The sequence below is a fragment of the Oryx dammah genome, unplaced genomic scaffold (genome assembly GCF_014754425.2).
Source record: "Oryx dammah isolate SB20612 unplaced genomic scaffold, SCBI_Odam_1.1 HiC_scaffold_13, whole genome shotgun sequence".
Taxonomy (NCBI): Eukaryota; Metazoa; Chordata; class Mammalia; order Artiodactyla; family Bovidae; genus Oryx; species Oryx dammah.
In genome coordinates, this window is record NW_024070197.1 from 19,966,885 (window position 1) to 19,994,823 (window position 27,939).

At 45.4% G+C, this 27,939-nt stretch overlaps 1 protein-coding gene, 1 long non-coding RNA gene and 1 other non-coding gene across 4 annotated transcripts; 2 read left to right on the plus strand and 1 right to left on the minus strand.

The window, feature by feature from the left end:
- Positions 1-798: 798 nt before the first annotated feature.
- LOC120872597 (major allergen I polypeptide chain 1-like) lies at positions 799-27,633 on the plus strand. Of its 2 annotated transcripts, none has more exons than XM_040253105.1 (3): positions 799-896; positions 26,354-26,544; positions 27,481-27,633. In XM_040253105.1, exons 1-3 carry the CDS (start codon positions 836-838, stop codon positions 27,508-27,510), a joined length of 282 nt encoding a protein of 93 aa, XP_040109039.1. In that variant the 5' UTR covers positions 799-835; the 3' UTR covers positions 27,511-27,633. The 2 variants fall into 2 exon arrangements, with proteins under 2 accessions (XP_040109039.1, XP_040109038.1); XM_040253104.1 differs by lacking the exon at positions 799-896 and adding an exon at positions 26,104-26,215.
- On the plus strand, positions 11,361-11,466 carry LOC120873378. The gene has a single exon (XR_005723452.1). It is a non-coding gene; the product is annotated as a U6 spliceosomal RNA (small nuclear RNA).
- LOC120872625 lies at positions 19,321-21,040 on the minus strand. The gene is made up of 2 exons (XR_005723295.1): positions 20,757-21,040; positions 19,321-19,562 (listed from the first exon to the last, which is right to left on the minus strand). It is a non-coding gene; the product is annotated as an uncharacterized LOC120872625 (long non-coding RNA).
- Positions 27,634-27,939: the final 306 nt, after the last annotated feature.

Here is a 27,939-nt window from a genome sequence, read left to right on the forward strand (position 1 = left end):
CTCAGCCTGCAGGTCATAACTACTGAGCCCATGCTCCACAACTAGAGAACCCATGTGCTGCAACGAAAGACCTCATATGACAAAAGGAAGATCCTATGTGACACAACTAAGACTCAACACAGCCAAATAATAAACAAATAAGTATTTTAAAAAGAGATTGCAGAAAATATTTCTGTGTAGAATGAAGTGCTATCAAAGTCACCAGCTGGCAGTTCTTGATCAAGAAAAAAACAGAAATTTCTGGGCCAGCAATAGATGACATTTCAGGGCTCCAGACAGGGATTGCTGGAAGGAGCCCAACAAAGGCCACTGACCAAGATCAAGGACACAGTGATAAGAGCAGGGCAGGAGCCACCAGAGACCCTGACCAGGGGCTCAGGGCTTGTGCTTTGCCCTGCCTGGAACTTACTCCATGTGAGACCATTCACTAAGCACTGAGCTTCCTGAAGACCGATAAAGTCCACACCAGCCAGTCTTCAAGGTCACAGTTGTTCTGATAGCCTGTCACAGGCCAGCATTCAGGCAGCATGATTTGGGAGCACTTTTGCCCTTTTTGGTCAACCTGGGGATTTTCAATTGTTAAGTTTCCTGAGTCAGCTGCCCCTCCCACAGAGCCCTCCAGCAGGGAGGAGGCTGAGCCAGTGCCCTCTGTGGACTCAAGGACTAGCATCTTGCCAACACACACAGCTCCTCCTGTGCAGCCCTGGGCAACTTCAGTCTGTAGCCTGGCAGAATCTTCTGAAAAAAGGAAGCATGCAACACAGTCCCCTGGGGTGAGGACAAGCACAGGTATAAAAGGGCTCCAGGTGAGTAGGGAGCACCTGCCACCGGCACCATGACGCGGGCTGGAGCTCTCCTGCTGCTCTGCGCTGCCTTGCTCCTAATCGTGGGTGGACGTGAGTGGCTGCGACCTGGGCTCCCCAAGGGATCTAACACCTTCCCAGGGCAGCACTGAGCCTCTTGGGAGTGGGAAGGGAATAGGGTGTTCTGATGAGTATCTTTCAGGGAGTGTCCCCTTATCTTTCTGTTTCAGAGTGTGATGACATCTGCCCAGCCTTGAGGGACATGGTTGACCTGTTCATATCGGGAAGACATGAGGCCTATATTGAACAAGTTGAAAAGTGTAACAAAACCTCTGATGTACTGGAAACTGCTGATACGCTACAGAGCTATGCTGATAAGAGTTTGACAGCCTAGGATAAGCAGGATGCTCTCAGTGCTCTGGTGGGTCAGGCTGTGTGTAGATGTGCCTGTGGGGCCTGTGTGGGGGTGGGGATGTCAGGGACCTGCTCGGGGCTCTGGGAAATGGAGAGATCATATCCTCTCCACCCTGGCCCTTCCCCAGGAAACTGAGAGCAAAAAGATCCTAATGAATGAGGAGGTAGAGAGGATGTGGCCGACACCCACAGTGTGAGAAAGGATCCTGCAGGAAAACAGTCCAGCCCTGGAGCTCTTGAGCTGGCCCTGACTGCTGAGCTCTGCCTGGTCACAGGCCTGGGACCCTCCAGGCCCTCCTGACTCTGTGGTGCCACCTGCTTTGGAGTTAGGCCCTCAGCACTGGCCTCCCTGACTCCAGCCTCTCCAGCACACGAACCTGAATCTGCTGCAATCCATTAGCATTGAGTCCTTCCCTTCTCCAAACATCAGTTCTTTCCCTTACTGTCTGAAAGCCTTCTCTATTCCACCTAAACCCAACATTTCTCCTTGTTCCCTGGACCCCAAAGGGGAATTTACGCCTCACATGCCCTAAGAGGAATCTTTTTCCAAAAGCTGCCTGCCTGCCCTCCCCAGGCCTGGGATGCCTCGAGGATCAGGGTCAATCCTCTAGAAATAGACAGCAGCCCCAGCTCACCACAAAGAGAGAAAGCCCATGGTCTGTGATGAAGACCCAGTACAGTCCAAAAAAAAAAAAAAAAAAGTGTCAACAGCTATCAAAATTAGGATCTCTAAAAAATCAAAACAGTTGAGAAACCTGTATCACTTTTCAAAAAAAGAAATAAGACGGGGCGGTCCTAAGATGGCGGAGGAATAGGATGAGGAGACCACTTTCTCCCCCAAAAATTCATCAAAAGAACATTTAAACGCTGAGTAAATTCCACAAAACAACTTCTGAACGCTGACAGAGGACATCAGGCACCCAGAAAAGCAGCCCATTGTCTTTAAAAGGAGAAAAAAAAATAAAAATAAAAAAATAAAGGTCACTGTAAATTAAAAAAAAAAGAAAGAAAGAAGACACAAATTACAATAAAGTAAAGAAGAGATGTCTTTATTGGTTCCACATACATAAAAATAAGGAGAAAACATTATGAACAAATTATGCCAATTAATTGGATGGCTTAGATGAAATGGACAACTTTCTTAAAGATAAAAATTATTAAAAGTGACTCAGTGCAAAAGGGAAGATAAATTTTAATTAAACCATCACAAATAAAAAGTTCTAGGCCCATAGATTTATAGTGGTGAATGTCATAAAATATTAAAGAAATAAAAACAATCCTCTATAAATGCTTTAAAAAATGAACGTCAAACAAACTTTCCTAACTCATCTGTTGAGGCCAATATTCTTTTCATCATATTTTCAGAAAAAAGATATTATAAGAAAAGTAGAAATTCATACCCTTTGTAAAAATATACTCACAAAATATTAGGAATTCAAATCCAGCAACATATAAGAGAAGTGGCACATAAAGACAGAGTACTATTTATCCAGGGAATACATGATTCATTTAACATTCAAAGTCAATCAAGGTAATCCACCATATTAACAGAATAAGGGAGAAGAGTCTTATGATCATCTCAATTGAAGCTGAAAATATGTTTGACATAGTCAAAATATTCATAATAAAACATATCCATAAACTAAGATAAAAAGAAAGTTCTTCAACATTATGAGCTGCACCTATGAAAGACATAATAATGCAGGGCACACAGGTGGGACCCCTGGTCCAGGAGGACTCCACATGCCATGGACAACTAAGCTCGTGTGCCACAATGACTGATCCCAAACTCCAGAGCCCACAAGCCACAACTAATGAGCCCATGCACCACAACTACTGAGGCCCACACACCCTACAATTGACATAAAAGTTAATGGTGAAATATTGAATGCCTTCCCCCTAAAACTGAGACAAAAGCTAAGATGCCCACTTTCATGAATTTTCTGGAACTGGCAGTACTGACCAATGAAGCAAAAAAATAAAAAAGAAACACACACTGAAAAGGTGGAGGTAGAAGTGTACAGAAAACATCACAACATGCAGGAAAAAAACTGATGGGCAGATTAATGGATAAGGAACTTGTGGTACATATACAAAATGGAATATTACTCAGCTATAAAAAGGAACACATTTAAATCAGTTCTAATGAGATGGATAAACCTGAAGCCTATTATACAGAGTGAAGTAAGTCAGGAAGAGAAAGACAAATACTTTATATTAACGCATATATATGGAATTTAGAAAGATGGTACCAACAATCCTACGTGCAGGGCAGCAAAGGAGACATAAACACAAAGAACAGACTTTGGGACCCAGTGGGACAAGGGGAGAGAACAGCATTGAAATATACACACTACCAAATGTAAAACAGATGACCACTGAGAATTTGATGCATGAAGCAAGGCACACAAAGCTGGTTCTCTGGGACAACCTAGAGAGATAGGATGGGGAAGGGGGAGGGAAAGGGGTTCAGGATGTGGGGGGACACATGTATACCTATGGCTGATTCATGTTGATGTATGGCAAAAAAAAGTTACAATATTATAAAGTAATTATCTTCCAGTTAAAATAAACGTATTAATTAAAAAATCAACATCATTAAGCCTTTCAGTACAACAGTAATAAAAGAAAATTTCCTCAATCTAATAAAAGGCATCAAAAATAACAAGGAAGACTTCAGCTAACATGGCATTTAATAAACAAAGACCAAATTTTTCCCCCAAGATTAAGAATAAGCAAAGATACTAACGCATATATATAAAATTTAGAAAGATGGTAACGATAACCCTATATGCGAGACAGCAAAAGAGACACAGATGAAAATAACAGTCTTTTGGACTCTGTGGGAGAGGGCGAGGGTGGGATGATTTGGGAGAATGGCATTGAAACATGTATATTATCATATGTGAAACGAATCACCAGTCCAGGTTCAATGCATGAGACAGGGTACTCGGGGCTGGTGCACTGGGATGACCCAGAGGGATGGGATGGGGAGGGAGGTGGGAGGAGGTTCAGGATGGGGAACACATGTACACCTGTGGCTGATTCATGTCAATGTATGGCAAAACCACTACAATATTGTAAAGTAATTAGCCTCCAGTTAAATAAATAAATTTATATTAAAAAAATAAGCAAAGAGGCCTGTTTTTCTATTTCTGTTCAACATTGGACTGGAAACTCTTACAACCGAAAAACAGCAAGAAAAAATGAAAAGAAAGTACAGTTGGAAGGGAAGAAATCAAACTCTCTTCATTCACAGAAAATATTAAATATACAGAGCAAATTATAATATACAGAGAAAATCCTAAAAATCTACAAAAACATCATTATCTATATAAGTGATTTGAAGATATTGCAAAATACAAGTTAAATGTACAAGCAAATACAAAAAATCAAAATACAAACAAAATAAAAATTAAGCACATTCGAAGAACAAGATGGCGGAGGAGTATGTGGACGTGGAGTACATCTCTCTCCACAGATACATCAGGAATACACCTTCAGACACAGAAGTGCTTGCAGATGCACCAGCTGAGAGCAGACAGGCGTACCTGAACCACTGGAAAAGAATATACAGAACCACGCAAAACTTGGTAGGATGAAGACTAGAGGGAAAGTTCTTTGGGAGATATATGCTAGCTCAGGTGAGCAGCCACAGGTAGCTAGAAGCCTCCACAGGAGCCTCAGGCACCAAAACACCACAAGGGAATTTCTGGCTTGTAGGCACTGAGACCATGTCAGTGGAAACGGAGCTCTGAGCCAGAGCAATGGCTTCAAAGTGTGATAAAAAGGAGGTGATGTGACCACAGGCCATAAATGTTATAAAGCCAGGGAGCCCCTTCCTGAGAAGAGACTCTAAAAACGGGCTTTTTTCCAAATTCCTTAAACAGAACTGACATGACTCCTAGAGGTGTGGGAGCTAGGAAATGCTGCCTTTCCTGCCAAAGATTAAAATTCTACTCCTCCAATGCTAGCTCCTCTCACTAAAAAAGCAATCACATAGGTTAAAACACTTGGCCTACTGCACTGATGCCAGTCCCCTATTGTGTGCAAGCTGACTGGCATGATATGGGTATATTCGGTAGCAGAAGAGGCTGGATGTGCAGGCGGACTGCACTTGCATGTTACAGGTGCTGTAGGCTGGAGCAAAGGTTCATGAGCTTCTTTGTTTATAGCTCTTGTCTGTCACATATCCCATGACTGCGTGATTTATTACCATGTGGCATACTGCACTATGCATGTGAGTGGGCAAGGCAGAGTGGGGGTCAGGGAAGTAATAATTACCAAGAATTTCAGAACCAAAAACTTGAAAGTAAGTCCCGCCTCACTGTAGCAATCCTATGGCAGCTTTTACTGAATCAGTAACACTGACCACATCCAGGAATAGGTCCAACAGTGTCCTGTTTCCAAAGGACATTGTGCTAAATAAACACACCATAAAACACAGGGCAGGCTTCTGCTAAAGGTAAAGACAGAAAACACCTTGTCAAAAGAATCACCAGGTCAGAAGGTTCATTTCCCACTGCTTGATAGGAACTCACACATCCAAAGCTTCCAGACTCACCTCCCACAGAGACCCGCCCTTTCCCAGGACTGCTTACATCCCAGACAGAAAACCTTCCCTATGAGGCACTCCCAGTAGGGAGAGTAGCAAAAAGGATGAGGCCTGGAGACCCCTCTGCCCTTGACCACCATCCCCAGGCATATCAGACTGCTTCCTCCCTTCCAATGAGCACCACTACACCCAACAAACTATCCCTCAAGGTGTGCACAGCTAATGACCCTTCCAACTCCACACCACCCTCTCCATTCAAAGACTGAAAGCCTCAGGAGTTTCTACAGGACTCCTGGGCACTGATCTGCCACCTGCCCTATGAATCTGCCCCTCAAAGCAGCTTGGACAGGACTGGGAAGGATGCAGTGAGACAGCATGGGGCAAGGATCAGGAGGGCCAACTGGACCCTCCTTCCTACCCTCACGCATCTCAAAGGTGAGCTCTCTAGTTACCATCAAGGCCAGCACAAGTAGTGCTCCCTTCATGGAGGCAGCAGACTAGAGTGCTCTGCTCAGAGCAGGGTTTCTGCCGCTTCATGAACCACTAGCTCCCTGACCCCAGCCCACATCCCTCCCAGGAGCTCCACAGGCCTGTCTGCACAGGTGGTTCTCTCAGCCCTTCATGTGTCTACTGTGGGAAGCCCTTCCTACTCTGAGAGCAGAACTCCTGGAGAACTTGTGGTAGTATCTTTTCCAAAGACCAAGTGGAGTTGACATTTCTAAGTGACTCCATTTGGAGCCAAGTGCTCTGTTGTCCCAGCCCCAACTGGGACACCTGTTTCCCTGGTCATCCTTCCCCCAACTTATCCTGGCTCCAAGGTCAGCACTCTCCCAGACTGAGCAGATGGAATCAGGAGGCCCAAGGACAGGTCTATACCACTACCAGGTAGAAAAAAGGTCATCTAGAATCCTTCCTTTTTCCCCAAGTTTAAGTCCTGGAGATAAGAATGCAGCACTGGGCGTTCCTGTAGCCCCCAAATATCTTAACATCTGCAGTCTCCAGACTGGACCCCAGGCACTAGTGGACAGCAGCCTTGGACTCCAAATCATTCCAACCTGGGAACTCTCAGGACTTGAGGCCATGTGGATTTTCTCAGGTGCTGCTAATTCTGTGACAACAGATCACACCACCAGCTTTTCTCAAACCCTTAAGGGAGCAAGTTCCTGGTACATTCTTGATGCCCAGTGTCTCCAGTCTTGGCATTTTTCTTGGTTGTCCCACCCTCCTCCATAAGTGAACCTAGTCTGAAGAAGTGCTTGGACTGTAGTCTATCCAGAAACTCAGAGAGAAGCTGTAAAGTTGTGGTGTTTGCCTCCTGTGTCAGAGACTCTGAGGTCCACAGCTCTAGAGGACACTGGAGATAGGAGGTCTAAGGCCCAGAGGGCTGGGTCCACCAGAGGTGCCACTCTGTATGTGAAAACTCTCTCAAGAGCCAAAGTCAACCTTCCACACTAGGAAAACAGTTTGTTGGCACAAACAAGATAAGATGGACCTTGAAAACTCTAGGAGAAAGTTTAAGAAAGCTCCCAATTGCCAAATTGGAAACAGTTTGAAGACAAAATAAATAACAGAGAATTAGATGATAACCCAAAGTATAAAGTAATATGTATGAGTCCATACTCATATAAATAAATGACTAAATAAACAAATGTGGGAGAAGAAACAACCATTCCTTAAAGAAACATCCTGAATAACACAGATAGATCATCCCTGCAAGGAGGGGGAAATTACTGCCATGATCACCTGATTGTGGGCTAGCCTTAGTAACTTATTTCCAAAGAGAAGAGGAGGGGAAGGGGAAAACAGTGCAGAAACTGGACAAACACAACATAATGAACTAATCAAAAGTGATATTCCCAGTGGTAAGACCCTCTGCTGTCACGTGTACCCTGAGGTAATGGGACAGGGTGATTCACCTCTGTGGTGTTTTCCTCAAGACCAAAAGTCTGAAGCCCACTCTACATTATGAGAACAGCAGCAGCCATATTCAGCTTGGAGGGCCTTCTACCATTCCTGGCCAGTGCTCCTCAGGACTGCCAAGGCCATAACAGACCAGGAGAGAATGAGTAACTCCACAGAGCAGAGGACATGGGGGACATATGACAGTGAATGCAGTGTGTATAGGTTGTGGATTAGATCCTGGAACTCAAAGTGATATTAATGGACAACCTCGTTAAAACCAAAAATAGTGTGAGGTTTATTCAATTCAGTCACTCAGTCGTGTCCGACTCTTTGCGACCCCATGAATTGCAGCACACCAGGCCTCCCTGTCCATCACCAACTCCCAGAGTTCACTCAAACTCATGTCCATTGAGTCAGTGATGCCATCCAGCCATCTCATCCTCTGTCGTCCCCTTCTCCTCCTGCCCCCAATCCCTCCCAGCATCAGAGTCTTTTCCAATGAGTCAACTCTTCGTATGAGGTGGACAAAGTACTGGAGTTTCAGCTTTAGCATAAGTCCTTCCAAAGAAAACCCAGGACTGATCTCCTTTAGAATGGACTGGTTGGATCTCCTTGCAGTCCAAGGGACTCTCAAGAGTCTTCTCCAACACCACAGTTCAAAAGCATCAATTCTTCGGCACTCAGCCTTCTTCACAGTCCAACTCTCACATCCATATATGACCACTAGAAAAACCATAGCCTTGACTAGATGGACCTTTGTTGGCAAAGTAATGTCCCTGCTTTTCAATATGCTATCTAGGTTGGTCATAACTTTTCTTCCAAGGAGTAAGCGTCTTTTAATTTCATGGCTGCAATCACCATCTGCAGTGATTTTGGAGCCCCCCAAAATAAAGTCTGACACTGTTTCCACTGTTTCCCCATCTATTTCCCATGAAGTGATGGGACCAGATGCCATGATCTTAGTTTTCTGAATGTTGAGCTTTAAGCCAACTTTTTCACTCTCCTCTTGCACTTTCGTCAAGAGGCTTTTTAGCTCCTCTTCACTTTCTACCATAAGGGTGGTGTCTTAGTAATCATCTAATATTGTTTCTCAGTTTTGATAAATATTTGTAACTTTTCAATAAATCAAAAATTATCCCAAATTAAAATTTTATTTTATAAACAGCTTGCATAAGAAAAGGGCTACATGTGCTACATTCCTCCACTGAACCTGACCAGCTCTTCACCCTGATGTCACTAAATGTCCCCACAGTCCAGGGACGTCTCAGATGATCCTGTGGCGCCCTTGGAAGGGCACTGGGCTGGATCCATAGCAGCCACCTGTGTTACTCAGCATTCCAGGCCCTGGCTCCTCTCCTCACAGCACTGCAGAGAGCATTGGAGGCAGTGTCATCTGAAGGACAGGAAGCACGGGATACATGGGCAAGGGTCCCATCACACAGAAGTCCTGCTGCCACAGACAAAGAGCCAGCATGTGCAGCCTGGGCCTTGTGGTATTCACCTTCCTGCCCAAGAACCTCTGAGACACATCTGCAGCCACCTGAGCCCCTCGTGGGGTGACCTTCAGGGAGGTGGCCCCCAGGCAGCAGAAGCCATGATGAGAAGAGGCTCCATGGAAGTCAGCTGACACTGCAGCTCAGTACTTGGTGCCTCTTTGCCAAAAGCAGGTACTGGATGTGAATCTTTTTTGGTAAAGGGTCTGACTGTGATCATGCCTTGTGTCCCAACTCAGTTCTGGCCCTCAGCAAACCTTATTTTGCCACAGGTGACCCAGAGAAAGTTCAGTGAGATGCTTCCAGAGAAAAACTACCTGATTCTGCTAGCCAGAAAGTCATGGAGAGATGGAAGCAAGCTTTGGGCACCAAGACAGAAATAACAGGGTGGAGCCAGGCCCCAAAGGAAAGGCCCCAGATCTAGCAACAGCAGAAGTCATCGACGCAATGGAGAGCTCACGGGTAAATGCACTGCCTTAGTGTTCCCATCATAACCAGGAAGCTTTTTCACAATTTCTTACAAAATAATGCATAACAGTGACTACTAGTCCAAAGGTATTCAGTTCAGTTCAGTCAGTTCAGTTCAGTTCAGTTCAGTCGCTCAGTCCTGTCCGACTCTTTGCGACCCCATGAATCGCAGCACGCCAGGCCTCCCTGTCAATCACCATCTCCCAGAGTTGACTCAGACTCATGTCCATCGAGTCCATGATGCCATCCAGCCATCTCATCTTCGGTCGTCCCTTTCTCCTCCTGCCCACAATCCCTCCCAGCATCAGAGTCTTTTCCAATGAGTCAACTCTTCGCATGAGGTGGCCAAAGTACTGAAGTTTCAGCTTTAGCATCATTCCTCCCAAAGAAATCCCAGGGTTGATCTTCTTCAGAATGGACTGGTTGGATCTACTTGCGGTCAAGTAGACTCTCAAGAGTCTTCTCCAACACGACAGTTTAAAAGCATCAATTCTTCAGCGTTCAGCCTTCTTCACAGTCCAACTCTCACATCCATACATGACTACTGGAAAAACCATAGCCTTGACTAGACGGACCTTAGTCGGCAAAGTAATGTCTCTGCTTTTGCATATGCTATCTAGGTTGGTCATAACTTTTCTTCCAAGGAGTAAGCGTCTTTTAATTTCATGGCTGCAATCACCATCTGTGGTGATTTTGGAGCCCAAAAAAATAAAGTCTGACACTGTTTCCACTGTTTCCCCGTCTATTTCCCATGAATACATTTATAATCATCCTTAAGCTGGCCATGCTCATGGAATCAGAACACAGGATAACCAGCTGGGGTTTCAAACACAGGCTTCTGAAGGAGTCCACATGGAATGGGAAAATGTTCTTTTATGTGCCCCAAGGGGGTAACCCCAGAAAGCTACAGGACTCAGAAGATCCTGAGGAGCACTCAAAAGACAAAAGAGTTGACAGAAACACAGCTTACAAGCTGAAAGAAAGCAAAGAAAACACACACATGGATTTATCATGTCCATTCCCAGATTACTGAGGTAACTGCAAACTCACTACTTTGGATAAACAAATATGCCCTACTTGTAAAGCCTGCAAAACTGCACACAGCCCCCTGTATCTGGGAAGTTGGGGCACAGAAACTACCATGGTCAACACAAGACAGCCAGGTGAAGAGGCCCTGTTGATGACAGCAGGGCAAGGGCAAGCCCGGATACCAGGACATCACCACTGCCTCCACCACAAAGGCAGCTCTGAGCAGACACACAGGACTGGCCCAGGTTCAGGAGCATCTTCCACACTCAATCCATGAGGAAACAGCCCATCCTACATTCTTTCAGGAGAGGCACAGAAGGAATAATAATAAATCAGAGAAATACCAAAATGATTTTGGCCTAGCTGTTCAAGGGAAAATATTAGAGCAAATCCCTAAAAGATTTCTGAGGAAGCTCAGAACTAACAGCAACCCTGATGAGACTTCCCTAGTGGTCCAGTGGTAAAGAATCCATCTTCCAATACAGGAGACACTGGCTGGATCTCTGGGTGGGAAATTAAGATGCCACATGTCATAATGTAACAAAGACTCATGTGCCACAACTAAAGAGAAGCCTGAGCGCTGCAACAAAAGATCACACATGCTGCCACTACAAAGATCCTGTGCACCACAACGAAGCCCCAGCAGAGCTGAGCACAAATAAATGACCAGATTTACAGAAGACGGAGACAGTGACAGTGCTTGCTTCAGCAGCACATATACTAAAACTGCAACAACACAGAGAGGATAGCATGGCCCCTGCACAAGAATGACATCCAAATTTGTGAAGCATTCAATATTTTCTCATGTGTATAATAGACAACCAGCAAGAAGCTGCTATATAGCACAGAGAGCCCAGCCTAGCTCTCTGACACTCTAAAGGATTGGAGTTCAGGAGGAGAGGTGCAAGAGGGAGATGATATATATAAATGTATAAAAGATCTTCACGACCAAAATAATCACAATGGTGTGATCACTCACCTAGAGCCAGACATCCTGGAATGTGAAGTCAAGTGGGCCTTAGAAAGCATCACTACGAACAAAGCTAGTGGAGGTGATGGAATTCCAGTTGAGCTATTTCAAATCCTGAAAGATGATGCTGTGGAAGTGCTGCACTCAATATGCCAGCACATTTGGAAAACTCAGCAGTGGCCACAAGACTGGAAAAGGTCAGTTTTCATTCCAATCTCAAAGAAAGGCAATGCTAAAGAATGCTCAAACTACCACACAATTGCACTCATCTCACACGCTAGTAATGTTCAAAATACTCCAAGCCAGGCTTAAGCAATACATGAACCATGAACTTCCAGATGTTCAAGCTGGTTTTAGAAAAGGCAGAGGAACCAGAAATCAAATTGCCAACATCTGCTGGATCATTGAAAAAACAAGAGGGTTCCAGAAAAACATCTATTTCTGCTTTATCGGCTATGCCAAAGCCTTTGACTGTGTACAATAAACTGTGGAAATTCTGAAAGAGATGGGAATACCAGACCACCTAACCTGCCTCTTGAGAAATCTGTATGCAGGTCAGGAAGCAACAGTTAGAAGTGGACATGGAACAAGATACTGGTTCCAAATAGGAAAAGGAGTACGTCAAGGCTGTATATTGCCACCCTGCTTATTTAACTTATATGCAGAGCACATCATGAGACACGCAGGGCTGGAAGAAGCACAAGCTGGAATCAAGATTGCTGGGAGAAATATCAATAACCTCAGATATGCAGATGACACCACCCTTATGGCAGAAAGTGAAGAGGAGCTAAAAAGCCTCTTGACGAAAGTGCAAGAGGAGAGTGAAAAAGTTGGCTTAAAGCTTAACATTCAGAAAACTAAGATCATGGCATCTGGTCCCATCACTTCATGGGAAATAGATGGGGAAACAGTGATAACAGTGTCAGACTTTATTTTGGGGGGCTCCAAAATCACTGCAGATGGTGATTGCAGCCATGAAATTAAAAGACGCTTACTCCTTGGAAGGAAAGTTATGACCAACCTAGATAGTATATTGAAAAGCAGACATTACTTTGCCAACAAAGGTCCATCTAATCAGGCTATGGTTTTTCCAGTAGTCATGTATGGATGTGAGATTTGGACTGTGAAGAAAGCTGAGCACTGAAGAATTGATGCTTTTGACTGTGGTGTTGGAGAAGACTCTTGAGAGTCCCTTGGACTGCAAGGAGATCCAGCCAGTCCATTCTAAAGGAGATCAGTCCTGGGTTTTCTTTGGAAGGACTTATGCTAAAGCTGAAACTCCAGTACTTTGGCCACCTCATGCAAAGAGTTGACTCATTGGAAAAGACTCTGATGCTGGGAAGGATTGGGGGCAGGAGGAGAAGGGGATGACAGAGGATGAGATGGCTGGATGGCATCACTGACTCAATGGACATGAGTTTGAGTGAACTCTGGGAGTTGGTGATGGACAGGGAGGCCTGGCGTGCTGCAATTCATAGGGTCACCAAGAGTCGGACACGACTGAGTGATTGAACTGAACTGATGATCATATTACTGCTTTTTTAACTGTTTTGGGTTTATTTTCTTTAGGTCTTTTCCTTCTCTTGTGTTTCTTGCCTAGAGAGTCCCTTTCACATTTATTGTAAAACCTCTTTGGTGGTGGTGAATTCTCTTAACTTTTGCTTGTCTGGAAAACTTTTGATTTCTCCATCAAATCTGAGGGAGAGTCTTGCTGGGTAGAGTATTTTTGGTTGTAGGTTCTTCATCACTTTAAATATATTATGCCATTCTCTACTGGCTTGTAGACTTTATATTGAGAAATCTTCTGATAGCCTGATGGAATTCCCTTATATGTTGTCATTTTTCCCTTGTTGCTTTTAATATTTTGCCTTTAATTTTTGTCAGTTTTATAACTATGTGTCTTGGTGTGTTCCTCCTTGGGTTTATCCTGCCTGGGTCTCTCTATGCTTCCAGGACTTGGTTGACTATTTCCCTTCCCATATTAGGGAAGTTTTCAGCTATTATCTCTTCAAATATTTTCTCAGATGCTTTCTCTCTTCCTCTTCCTTCTGGGACCTCTATAATGCGAATGTTGGTGTGTTTAATGATGTGCCAGATGTCTCTTATGCTGTCTTCATTTCTTTTCATGTTATTTTTTATATTACATTGTGTGACAGTGATTTTCAGCATTCTGTCTTCCATATCATTTATCCATTCTTCTTCCTCAATTATTCTGCTATTGATCCCATCTAGTGCATTGTTCATCTCTGTTCTTTAGTTCTAGTTCTTCTAGGTTTTGGTAAACATTTCTTACATCTTCTCCATTGATTCCCCAAGATCCTTGATCATTTTCACTATCATTATTCTGAATTCTCTTTCTGGAAGGTTGCCTATCTCCACTTCAATTAGCTATTTTTCTGGGGTTTTATCTTGTCCCTTCATCTGGGACATAACTTTCTGCTTTTTCATCCTGGTTAACTTTCTGTAACATGTTTTTTTTTTTTCTTTTTCCTTTTTAAAATAGAATTTTACAAAAATAAAATTATCTAAAATTAATCCCGTGATTGAACTTAAATATCCAGTTCCACTTTCCAGGTTAGGAAAATACAATCCTGGTTGAAATTTCAATGCTTCCATAACTTCAGAATAAATGCTAGGTGCTGACAAGTGTATGTTGCCATGCTTCCAGGCTAAGTCTTTGTATCCATTGTTAGGTAGCCTTCCAAACAGTAATCTCCATGATCAATTGCTGTGAAGGCCTGCTCCACTCTTTCAGTGCAGATACTCTGGGTTTCTTTTAAGTTATCAATTAAGTCAGCATTATCTTCCCAACTCCCAGCTTCTCCCATGATAGCATTCAAATCAAACCATAAATTTTAAACTGTAATAAAATTAGCAGAAATAGCTTCCAGTAATGCAGTGTGGTTTCTTTTCCTTTTAATATTGCACTTGATTTCCAAAAATAAATTAATCCTGTTGCTGCAGAAAGGAGGAGGCTTTCAGGGGGCTCAATAAAGCTTTAATCCAATTATCTGCTTATGGGTGGGATTGTGCTCCCTCCCAGGTAGTTGTTTGGCCTGAGGTGACCCAGTCCTGGCATCTATGGGCTCTATGGTAGGGTTAATGGCCATCTCCAAGAGGGCTTATGCCAAGGAGGGCCTTCCCAGATTGCTGCTACCAGTGCCCTTGTGGTGAGCCCCTGCTGATCCACACCTCCAGAGGAGGCCCTCCAACAATAGAAAGTAGTTTTGGTTCAGTCTCCTGTGGGGTAAGTGCTCTTTTGCTCTGGGTCTTGGCATGTGCAAGATTTTGTTTGTGCCCTCCAAGACTGGAGTCTGTTTCTTCCAGTCTTCTGGAAGTCCTGTAATCAAACCCCATTGGCCTTCAAGGTCAGATTCCCTGGGGATTCCCAGTCTCACTGTCAGATCCCAAGGATGGGAAGACTGACATGGGGTTCAAAACCTTCACAACAGTGGGAGAATTTCTTTGGTATTATTGTTCTCCAGTTTGTGGGTAACCCATCTGGTGGGTATGGGATTTGATTTTATCGTGACCGTGCCCCTTCTACAATCTTGTTGTGGCTTCCTCTTTGTCTCTGGACATGCAGTATCTTTTATTGGTGTGTTCCAGCATCTTCCTGTAGATGGTTGTTCAATAGCTAGTTGCAATTTTGATGCTATTGCAGGAAGAGATGAGTGCATGTCCTTCTACTCTGCCATCTTAAACTAGAAGCCTGGAGAAATGTCTTTTAATTTCATAGCTTCAGTCAACCTCCATAGGGATTTTGGAGCACAAGAAAATAAAATCTGCCACTGTTTTCACTTTTCCCCATCTGTTTGCCATGAAGTGATGGGAGCAGTTGTCAATACCTTAGTTTTTTTGAATGTTCAGTTTTAAGCCAGCTTTTTCACTCTCCTCTTTCACCTTCATCAAGAGGCTCTTTAATTCCTCTTCACTTTCTGCCATTAGAGTGATAACTTCTGCATATCTGAGACTGTTATTTCTCCCCACAATTTTAAATGCTGAGTAGCATTCAACAGTAGGAATGTGGCAAGCTTTGTGTATCTATTCACTGGCTGAAGGACAGTTTTGATAAACAGAGCTGAATAAAGCTGCAAGAAACATCAGTGGGCAGGATTTTTATTTGAACTTATTTAAATTTTCATTTCTTTTGAGTGTAAACCTAAAGAGGAGATTTCTGAATCATGTGATAACTGTAATACCAATTATATAAGAATAAAATACCTTGAAAAATCCTGTAGTGATTTTCACTGCTGCTGCTGCTAAATCACTTCAATCGTGTCCGATTCTGTGCGACCCCATAGAAGGCAGCCCACCAGGCTCCCCATCTCTGGGAGTCTCCAGGCAAGAATACTGGAGTGGGTTGCCATTTCCTTCTCTAGTGCATAAAGTGAAAAGTCAAAGTGAAGTCGCTCAGTCATGTCCGACTCTTAGCGACCTCATGGACTGCAGCCTACCAGGCTCTTCCGTCCATGGGATTTTCCAGGCAAGAGTACTGGAGTGGGGTGCCATTTGTAAGAGAAAAATTACACTTTTATTTGGTTGAAAATTCCCTTTGAATAGTCTACTCATTTACTTAATGTTATTTGCACCTCACAAAAATTTTAGAGCTTTTTTAAAAAATATTCATTAACAAATATTAAGTGAGAGACACATTTGTATGTTGCAATAAAAGTGGGCATGGAGATTACTGTCAAAAACTATAAACAAAGTTAAAATGAAGCTGGATGATATCATTAAGTAAGTGAACATACTTAAGAAAGGAAAGACACTGAAAGAAGATGCTCTCTGCTATAGGATACAACCCTAAAGATCTTGTAACAGGAGGGAAAGGGGCAGGGCACAACTTTTGAAAGAATGACATAGCCCAAGGACACAACATAAAACTACTGGAATCAAATGGAACCAAGATGGCAGACAAGATTAGACCTTGGTCCTCAATCAACAAGTGAAATGACACAACCAGAGGTGCCATGACAGTGCCATGACACTATTAAAAGACCAAGGAGTGGGCAGTGGCCCAAATCCTGGAAATCTCTGCCCGTTCCCAAAAACAGTTGGAATAATCCTTGCACTCATTAGCATATGAAATTATCCAGCCGAAGAAACACCATGCCAAATTTCAGGGTGGCATTCGCCCTCTAAAGCATCTGCCAAAAATGCAGGACACCTGGGTTCTATCCCTGGGTTGGGAAGATCCCCTGGAGAAGGAAATGGCAACCCACTCCAGTATTCTTGCCTGGAGAATCCCATGGACAGAGGAGCCTGGTGGGCTACAATCCACTGGGTCACAAAGCAGACATGACTGAGTGACTTCACTTTCATTTTTTGCTCTCTACGATCGCCCACACTGTGTCTGTGGAGTATGCTTCTCTCTGTATCTTAATAAATCCACTTCTTATCTATCACTTTGTCTCTCACTGAATTCTTTCTGCGATGAGACATCAAGAACCTGAGCTTATTAGGTCCTGAAACCAGGTACTGTCGGTTTTGCCTGGGTTCAAGTCCCAGCCAGGTAGGTTCAAGTCCCAATCTGTGGTAAACAGTTTCAATCTGAGAGGGATCTTCAAGTAAAACAAGAGAAAAACAATAAAACTGTGATGTCATGAAAGTCAAACTAAAAGAGTAACTGGGGGTGGGGGTGGAGGAGAATGAGTTGTGACAAATGAATAATTAAACATTAGAACTATGGCAATTAAATCATTGTGCTTAGACGCTCAGTCAAGTCCAATTCTTTGTGACCCTGTGGACTGCCGTTCATCAGGCTCCTCTGTCCATGGGGAATCTCCAGACAAGGACACTGGAGTAGATCTTCCCAACCCAGGGATCAAACCCAGGTCTCTCGCATTGCAGACAGATTCTTTACTGACTGAGCCACCAGGGCAGCCCAGGAATACTGCATTGGGGAGCCTCTTCCTTCTCCAGGGGATCTTCGCGACCCAGGAATTGAACAAGGGTCTCCTGCATTGTAGGGGGATTCTTTAACAGCTGAACTACCAAGGAAGCCCCAGTAATCATTATTCCACATAAATCCACAGGAAAAGGCTTGGCAAATCCATCTAGATTATTTTAATGTTTGGTCACTTTTCTCATTTGCCATTTTTTTAAATATCCGTTCCTTCTTCATGATTCAATAAAACTGTTATTATTATATCTTAAACTACCTTTGACTCTATCTTTGTCTTTTCTGTTACCAAGAGCAGGTACCTATTCCTCCATTAAAACTAGACTGTTTATGGAGATATAAATTTCTGTTGCAACACCTGGTGAGAACAAATCCTCCTTAAAGTTCCTGTTTTGCTCAAATTCCTTCACTGATGTCAAGAAAGTAGTTTGGGGTGGGGGTGGAGGGTAAACTTAAGTCAATCTACATTACAAAATTTACATGGGTTTGGGAATAGTTGACATTTATACAATGTCAATAAATCTCATACAAGAATATGATTTAGCCCTTAATCTGTCCAAATTTTATTTTGTACTTTTCAACAAAAGTTTAGACCTCTTTAATGGCACCCCACTCCAGTACTCTTGCCTGGCAAATCCCATGGATGGAGGAGCCTGGAAGGCTGCAGTCCATGGGGTCGCTAGGAGTCAGACACGACTGAGCGAATTCACTTTCACTTTTCACTTTCATGCATTGAAGGAAATGGCAACCCACTCCAGTGTTCTTGCCTGGAGAATCCCAGGGACAGGGGAGCCTGGTAGGCTGCCGTCTATGGGGTCGCACAGAGTCGGACACGTCTGAAGCGACTTAGCAGCAGCAGCAGCAGTATAACTTGAACACTTAATATGAAGTCTAGCAGATACCAATGTGACCTTATGCCTGCCTGGCTACAAGGTAGAATGATTTTACCACTTATGCCACTCTTCATGTGGGTCACGCTGAATACAGTCTGACTACAGACTGACAGGAAACAGAGATAAAAGCTAATGCTTTCCATGTAGCCTCACAAGTCTCCTACTAGTAATACAACTACCCATTCATGCTTTTAAATGTAGGCTAGAGGGCTCAGGACATGTGCCCATGTGGTACATCCTGCAATTCACAGTTCACAGCATGAGCTGTTTCCACAGTAACAACATTCCCACTGGGGTAGCTTCTTCCATCCACTCCCATCTTACTGTTCTAAGACTTAATGGAGGTCCTGGCCCCCACGGTAGGACCACAAACAGCAGTGGTACTTAGTGTGCCCAGTGAAATGTCAGAATCCTCAGAAGACATCCACCTAAGAAGCAAAAAAAAATGGCAAATGCCACTGGGAGAAAGAGAGGATCTGTGACAGGCCTGCTTAAGTCATGTCCTGAGTCACCCATCAATAACCAGAGAAATATTAAAAGGACTAGAGGATGTGTCACTGTGCTAAAGGCCAGAATGGGAGACATGCTATCAGTGCCCGCAGACAACACTTTTATCCCTCCAATGTTAAAAACAATACATTCATTTAACCCTAACTGGAAGTCAGGAGTAATATGTTACTCTGCTTAATCTTGACACACAATCCAAGTTTAGCAGATGACAGAATGACTTGAGAAAGTTACAGCAAAATTGTCCACAGTCCCAGGTTTTTCCTCGTTCTGTCTGACCCGGGTCCCCATGCTCTCAATGACCATGTGTCACTTCTCCTCACCATCTCCCAAGATCTCCTGCCTCACATTGTTCCCACAGCACACACACACTGGGCACACTGAGCAAAGCTGCAGTTATTTTATTAGAGTCAGCCTGACAGAGACCATATTATGTGAAACAGGTGTCTGGATTCCAGCTTTAGTTGAGAAGGAGAATAAGGCAGGTAGATCAAGCGCCGACCAGGCATCCCTGGCAGAGATTATCTCGCCAAAGATGTCACACTGAAAATTAATCCTAAAACAGTATCCACCACCGAGGACAATACATAGTTGTTGCAATCCTCACTCAAGATGATGGAAATCTAGGAGAGAGAAGGAGGAAAGATAGGACCTGAGCCCACAGCTGGGCTATCCTGTCTCCCCAGGATCACCTCACGCCTCACCCTCAGAGATTCAGCCCCATCCCCAGCAAAAACCTCTGCCCACAGACCCACCACTGGAGAGGGGGCTGCCAGCAGACACCAGGGGGAGAATGGCTCCCTAATAGCCCAGGCACAGGTGTCAGGAGGGAGACAGAGCCACCAACCATGCCAGGGAGGGGAGGAGATAACAAGGGTCAGGAGGGCACAGCAGGGGCTGGTCCTGAGGAGGAGCAAGGTGCTAGGGTCTGGGTTTGGGTCACACCTCCTGCACCTGATCCTCTTCTTTCAGGTGTGCTGGGTGGACGGACTGTGCGTGCAGGTGTTGTAAACAACCCCATGTGCCCTGTGTGCTCATATTAGTGCATGAAACTCTGTTCCTGGAAAACCTCTCATTTCAAAAAATCAACAACTTGAGGAAAATATGCTGAGACAGACTATTTAAAATCTCCAAAACTTATGAAAAGAACAAAGAGGGGAAAAGAGAATACTTCAGGGGATACATTGCTAGCTCAGGTGAGCAGCCACAAAGACCTAGAAGGCTCCTCAGTAGTTTCAGGCACCAAAATACCACAGTGGAAAATCAGGCTTGTAGGCACTGAGTCCATCTCAGTGGAAATGGCGTTCTGGGCCAGAGCAATGGCCACCAGAGTGGGAAAAAGATGAAGTGGTGGTAAGTCATAAACCTTTCAAACCTAGAGAATCTCATCCTGGAAAGAGACTCTTAAGGTAGGGGCTCCTTTACAATATTCCCAAGAGGAAGCTGATATTACTTCTTCAGGTGTGGGAGCTGAATGCTTCCTTTCCTGCCAAGAATAAAATGCTACTCCTCCAATGCTAGCTCCTCACACTAAGGAAAAAAAAAACATGAATTATCACACTTGACCTACTGCACTGACGCCAGTCCCTTATTGTGTGCGAGCTGACTGACATAACACAGGCATATTCGGTAGCAGAAGAGGCTGGACATGCAGGTGGACTGTCCATGCATATTACAGGTGCTGCAGGGTGGAGCAAAGGCTTATGTGCTTCTTTGTCTGCCACATATCCCATGACTGCATGATCTATTACCATGTGGCACACTGCACTATGCATGTGAGTGGGCAGGGCAGGGTAGGGGCGAAGGGAGTAAATTACCATGCTTTTTATATTCAACAGTTTGTCATCAAATCCCGCCTCATTGAAGCAATCCTGGATTCTTCCTATAGTGTCATTTTCTGCATCAGTAGCATCGACCAAACTGAGCGTTGAGTTCAACAATGTTTTGCTTCCAAGGGCCATTGAGCTAAATGCTGCGCTAAACATAGGGCAGGCTTTGGCTGAAGGCACAGACAAAAAAACACCTCATCAAAAGAATAACCAGAGTAGGAGGTTCCTGTTTCCCACCACTTGATAGGAAGTCACACCTCCAAAGCTTCCAGACCCGCCCTCACCCAGGACTGCTTATATCCCAGACAGAAAACCTTCCATATGAGGCACTCCCAGCAGAGGGAGCAGCAAGAGGGGTGAGGTCTAGAGACTCCTCTGCCCTTGACCACCATCCCCAGGCATATCAGCCAGCTTCCACCCTTCCAGTGAGCACCACTACACCCAACAAACCATCCCCCAGGGTGTGCACCAGCTAATGACCCTTCCAACTCCACACCACCCTCTCCATTCAAAGAGTGAAAGCCTCAAGAAGTTTGTGCAGGACTCCTGGGAACTGATCAGCAGCTACCCTCAGAATCTGCCCCTAAAAGCGGCTTGAACAGGACTGGGACGGATGCAGTAAGATGGAACTGGGCAAGGATCAGGAGGACCATCTGGACCCTCCTTCCTACCCTCATGTGTCTCAAAGGTCAGCTCTCTGATCACCAGCAAGGCCAGCACAAGCAGTGCTCCCTTCATCATGGTGGTGGCTGGAGTGTTCTGCTCAGGGCAGGGTTTCTGTCACTTTATAAACAACTAGCTCCCTAAGCCCAGCCCGTGCCCCTCCCAGGAGAAAGGGGCATGTGGCAAGGTTCCTGGCACAGGTGGCTCCCTAGGCCCTTGGGGTGTTTATGGTAGAAGCCCTTCCTACTCTGAGAACAGAGCTCCTGGAGAAGATGTGGTAGCATCTTTGCCAAAGATCAAGTGGAGCTGACATTTCTAAGTGACTCCATTTGGAGCCAAGTGCGTTGATGTCCCAGCCCCAACCATCACGTTTTCCTGGTCATCCTTCCCTCAGCCCATCCTGGTTCCCAAGGGCAGCACTCTCCCAGACTGAGCAGATGGAATCACAGGAAGGTCAAAGACAGGTCTACACCACTGTTGGCTAGAAAAAAGGTCATCCAGAATCCTTCCTTTTCCCCCCAAGTCCTGGAGATAAGAATGAAGACCTGGGCCTTCCTGCAGCCTCCAAATATCTTAACAGCTGCAGTCTCTACACTGGTCCCTGAGTACTGGTAGACAGTACTGGTAGACAGTACCAGTACTGGAGCCTTGGGCTCCAAATCATTTCAACCTGGGAACTCATAACCTGAAGACATGTGGGTTTTTCCCGGCGCTGGTAATTCTGTAATATTGGATAACTCCACCAGCTTTCATCTGGGCATTAAGAGAGCAAGTCCTGGCACGTTCTGGACCTCTAGTGGCTCCAGCTTTGCCCCTTCTCCTGGCTGTCCTCTTCCATCTGTGAACCTGGTCTCAAGAGGTGTTTGGACTGCAGTCTATCCAGAAACATCAGTGAGCAGCTGTGGGGTTGTACGGTTTGTCTCCTGTATCTGAGACTCTATGAGGTTCACAGCCCTACAGGACACAGGGGATGGGAGCTCTAAGGGCCAGACTGCTGAATCCACCAGAGGTGGAACTCCACGTGTGAAAACTCTCAAGAGCTAAACTCAACCTTCCAGGCTAGGAAAGCAGTTTGTTGGTACAAACAAAATGAGATTGATCTTGAAAACTCTTGAAGGAAGTCTGAGAATCTCCCAATGGCCAAACTGGCAACAATTTGACAGACAAAATAAATAAGAGTATTAGACGCTAACCCAAAGTATAAAGTAATACCTGTGAGTTCAACTGATATGAAGAAATGATTAAACAAATAAATAAGGATTTCCCTAGATGCCCTCCTGTGCAACTGGTTCAATCCCTGGTTGGGGAACTAAGATCCCACATGCCCTGGGGCAACTAGAAGCATCCCACTGCAACTAGAAAGCCTGTGATCTGCAAAGAAAAAGCCCACAAGTCCCAACCAAGACCTAGCACACTTAAACCATTAATAAACTAAAATAAGTGAAACTAAATAAATGTGGGAGAGGAGACAAAAATTCCATACAGAAACATCCTGAATATCACAGGTAGATTATCCCCTCTAGGAGGCAAACTTAACTGTTCTGCCCCCTCAAGTGTGGGCTAAATTTATTAACTCACCTCCAAAGGAAACAGGAGGGGAAGGGGGAAAACAGTGCAGAAGCCAGACAAACACAATATTAGTCAATTAATCAAGGCTGATATTCCCATTGGTAAGACACACAGCTGTCATGGGTACCCTGATGTGAGGTGACAGGAAAGGCACTTCACCTGCGTGGTGTCTTCCTCAAACCACAAAGTCTGAACCCCACGGGACATTATGAGAACAGCAGCAGACAAACTCAGCTTGGAGGCCTCCTACCATCCCTGGCCAATCCTCCTCACAACTGTCAAGGCCATGACAGACTAGGAGAGAATGAGTAATCCACAGAGCAGAGGACACTGGGGACACATCACAATGAATGCAGTGAGTATAGGTTGTGGATTTTATCCTGAAATGCAGGAGACATTAATGGACAACCAGGTGAAATCCAAATAAAGTATGAGTTTAGTTAGTAGTAATTCTCTCTTTTTTTTTTTTTAAATTTATTTATTTATTTTTAATTTTTACTTTACAATTCTGTATTGGTTTTGGCATAGATTGACATGAATCTCTTTTTTTTTAATTTAAATTTATTTATTTAAATTGGAGGCTAATTACTTTACAATATTGTATTGGTTTTGCCATAGTAATTTTCTAATGTTGTTTCTCAGTTTTGAGAAATATTTGCAACTTTTCAATAAATAAAAAGTTCTCAAATTAAAAATTAATTTTAAAAAAACTTGCACAAGTAAAGGGCAACTTCAGTGGCATTCCTCCATTGACCCTGACCAGCTCTTCACCCTGATGTCGTCAAATGTCCCCATGATCGGGGGACGTCTCAGAGGATCCTGTGGCACCCTTGGAAGGGCACTGGGCTGGATCCGTAGCAGCCACCTGTGTTACTCAGCACTCCAGGCCCTGGCTCCTCTCCTCACAGAGTTGGGGAGGGCACTGGGGGCAGTGTCTTCTGAAGGACAGGAGGCACGGGATGCATGGGCAGGGTCCCACAACATGGAAGTCCTGCTGCCACAGATAAAGGGCCAACATGTGCAGCCTGGGCCTTGTGGTGTTCACCTTCCTGCCCAGGAACCTCTGAGGCATATCTGCAGCCACCTGAGTAGCTCATGGGGTGACCTTCAGAGGGATGGTCCTCCAGCAGCAGGAGCCATGGCGAGGAGGGGCTGCACGGAAGTCAGCTGACACTGCAGCTCAGTACTTGGTGCCTCTTTGCCAAGAGCAGTTACCGGATGTGAATCCTATTTGGCATAGGGTTCTAAGTGTGGTCACACCTTTGTGTACAAAATTCAGATCAGGCATTCAGGAAACCTTAATCCGCCACAGGTGACTCAGGCAAAGGCCAGTCAGATGCCTCCAGCAAAAAACTACTTGATTATGACTCATCAAACATTTTAAACCTTTACCATATATAATTATTTCCAGGCAATATTCATAAAGGCATCTAGAGTAAGTAGAATTAAAGATATTCTTGCTTATCACCTCAAGAAATGGAATATTCTTGCCATTATTCTAACAAACACTGTGCAACATCTACCGAATGCGGGGCCCTCCCCTAGTCCTGGGGTGCTGCAGCACACAGCGCAGCTCTCACTCTCCTGCAGCCCTTCATCACCCAAGAGGGAGTGAAAGACAGTGACCCCACGGGAAGAGGCACTCTGGGGGAAGATGAGGCAGGGGGAGAAGACAGAGGGCTGTAGGGGGAGGATGGAGGCAGGACACTTTGATAGGCGGGCTCAAAAGTCTGGGGAAATCTGCCCTGTGATACTTGAAGACACCTGAGGATGACGGAATGAATCATGCAGCCACTGGAGGAAGAGCCTTCCAGGCCGGGAGGGCTCCCCGTGCAGAGTCCCTGCTGCAGGAGAACACTTAGTCAGGTCAAGAAGTGGACAGGAGGCACTGAGGGAGGAGAGAAAGGCAGGGATAAGTTCACAGAGGCATCAGCAACTGGCCCAGAGATTGTGGCCTAGAGTGGGCCTGGCTTTTCCTCAAGTGGGAGCTCTAGAGAGGAGAAGGGGGTAACAGTACAGAGACACTCAAGAGTAGGAAGAGTTGCAGAAAATGGATGGACCTAAAGACCGTCATACTAAGTAAAGAATGTGAGACTAAGAAGGAGAAATATCTTACAATATCTTTTATATTAGGAATCTAAAATAACATGATACAGATGAACTAACTTACAAAACAGGAACAGATTGACAGAGAATGAACTTATGGTTGCCTTGAGTAAGGACGAGGGGAAGTGATAATTAGGAATTTCAGTATGGACAGGTCCACAATGCTATATATAAAATGGATTATCAATAAGGACCAATTGTACAGCACAGGGAACTTTGCTCAATGTTATGCAGCAGCCTGGATGGGAGGGCAGTTTGGGAAAGAATAGATACATGTGTGTATATATATGGGTGAGTCTCTTTGTTGTCTACCTGAAACTACCATAAAACAGTTAATCCGCTAAACTTCAATACAAAAGAAAAAGTTAAATTTAAAAAAAAGACATTGTAAAGAATAATCCTGTATACAATGATGTTCTATCAAAGTCACCAGTTGGCAGGACTGGTCAAGAGAAAACTAGAAATTTCTGGGCCAGCACATAGAAGAGCTTTCCAGGTTCCAGATACTTATTCAGGGAAGTGGCCCAACAAAGGCCACTGACAAGACCAAGGACACGGTGACAGCAGCAGGGCAGGAGACACCAGAGAGCCTGACCAGGGGCTCGGGGCTTTGCCTGGAACTTACTCCCTGTGAGACCATTCACTAAGCACTGAGCTTTGTGAGGACCCATAACGTCCACAACAGCCTCTCTTCAAGGTCTCAGTTGTTCTGACAACCTGTCACTGGCCAGCATTCCGGAGGCATGATTTGGGAGCACTTTTGCCCTTTTTGTCAACCTGGGGATTTTCAGTTGTTAAGCTTCCTGAGTCAGCTGCCCCTCCCACAGAGCCCTCCAGCGGGGAGGAGGCTGAGCCAGTGCCCTCTGTGGACTCAAGCACTAGCATCTTGCCAACACACACAGCTCCTCCTGTGCAGCCCCAGGCACCTTCACTGTGGCCTGGCAGAATCTCCTGAAAAAAGGAAGCATGCGACACAGTCCCCTGGGGTGAGGACAAGCACAGGCATAAAAGGGCTCCAGGAGCATAGGGAGCACCTGCCACCGGCACCATGACGCGGGCTGGAGCTCTCCTGCTGCTCTGCGCTGCCTTGCTCCTCGTCACGGGCGGAAGTGAGTGGCTGTGACCTGGGCTCCCCCAAGGGATCCGACACCTTCCCAGGGCAGCACTGAGCATGTCGGGAGCAGGAAGGGAATAGGGCATTCCAATGAGTGCCTTACAGGGAGTGTCCCCATATCCTTCTGTTTCAGAGTGTGATGACATCTGCCCAGCCTTGAGGGACACGGTTGACCTGTTCATATCAGGAAGCCATGAGGCCTATATTGAACAAATTGAAAAGTATAACCAAAACCCTGATGTACTGGAAACTGCCGATACCCTGAAGAGCTGTGTTGATGAGAGGTTGACACCACAGGATAAGCAGGATGCTCTCAGTGCTCTGGTGGGTCAGGCTGTCTGTGAATGTGCCTGTGGGGCCTATGGCGGGGGGTGGGCAGAGAGGGATGTGTCAGGGGTCTGCTCAGGGCACTGGAAAGTGGGGGAGATCATTTCCTCTCTACCCTGGCCCTTCCCTGGGGACCTGGGAGCAGAAAGAACCTCATAAATGAGGAGGTAGAGAGGAAGTGGCCAACAACCACAGTGTGGGAAAGGATCCTGCAGGAAGACTCAATCCAGCCTGGAGTTCTTGAGCTGGCCCTGACTGCTCAGCTCTGCCTGGTCACAGGCCTGGGACCCTCCAGGCCCTCCTGACTCTGGGACACCACCTATCTTTGGAGTTAGGCCCTCAGCACTAGCCTCCCTGACTCCAGCCTCTCCAGCACAGACAACTGAATCTGCCGCAGTCCATTCCCATTGAGTCCTTCCTCTCTCCAAACATCAGGTGCTTCAAGTCCCTACTCCGTCTCACCTAAACCCCACATTTGTCTTTGTTTCCTGAATGCCAGAGGGCCATTATGCCAACATGCCCTAAGAGGAGGCTGCTTCCAAAAGCTGCCCTCCTACCCTCCCCAGGCCTGGGATGCCCAGAGTCGAGGATCAGGGTGAATCCTTTCTCTGCTGCCCTAGAGGTGGTGGGACAAGCAGCTATTTCAGCTCTAAGTCTCCAAGGGCCAGAGGGAAGAAGCAGACTGGGATCCAGAGCCCTGTCAGATGGTCCTCAGCAATGTTCCCCTTTCTATCGCAGAAGACTGCCCACAGCCCTGCAGGGAGACCCCACAACCTCTGTTCCATTGGAGGAAGCCTCACTGGAATGTAGCCACCCTTACTTGCTCATAGCCAGAGGCCTCCCTCCAAACAAGCCACCAGGCCCCTGAGTTCAGTGCAGTTAACTGCCATGTCCACCCGAGGCCTCACCAGGCTTCTGTACCTTCTTTTACAGAATAAGATATACTCAAGTTCTCTCTGCTGATGGAACTGTCCCTGCCAGGAACCCAAGGAAGCTTCTTGCCTGATCCCTAAGTCATGTCAGCAACCTGCCACATCCAGGTGTCTATTAAAGGATTCCAGCAATAAAAAGCCTTGCAATTCACAAGAGAGTGCTTACTCAATGGATATTGGGCTTTGGGTGTGGGGGGAGGGAGGAAGTGACCACAGTGGAGACCACCAGTGTGCCTTCCCACTGCAGCTGGATTTCAGTGCTGTCAGAGGCTTCTCCACAAATTCAGGACATGGGGGTAGGGTTGGTGATCATTATATCAGTCGGAGTGTCTGATCACTTCCGTCACCAGGACCCAGGTCATGAGCATCATCCACCAAATGTAGGCCTCCCAGCAACCTTGAGGGGTAGGAGTAATCATGATCATCTTAAAGGGAAAATCTGAAGCTCAGAGCGGGTGAA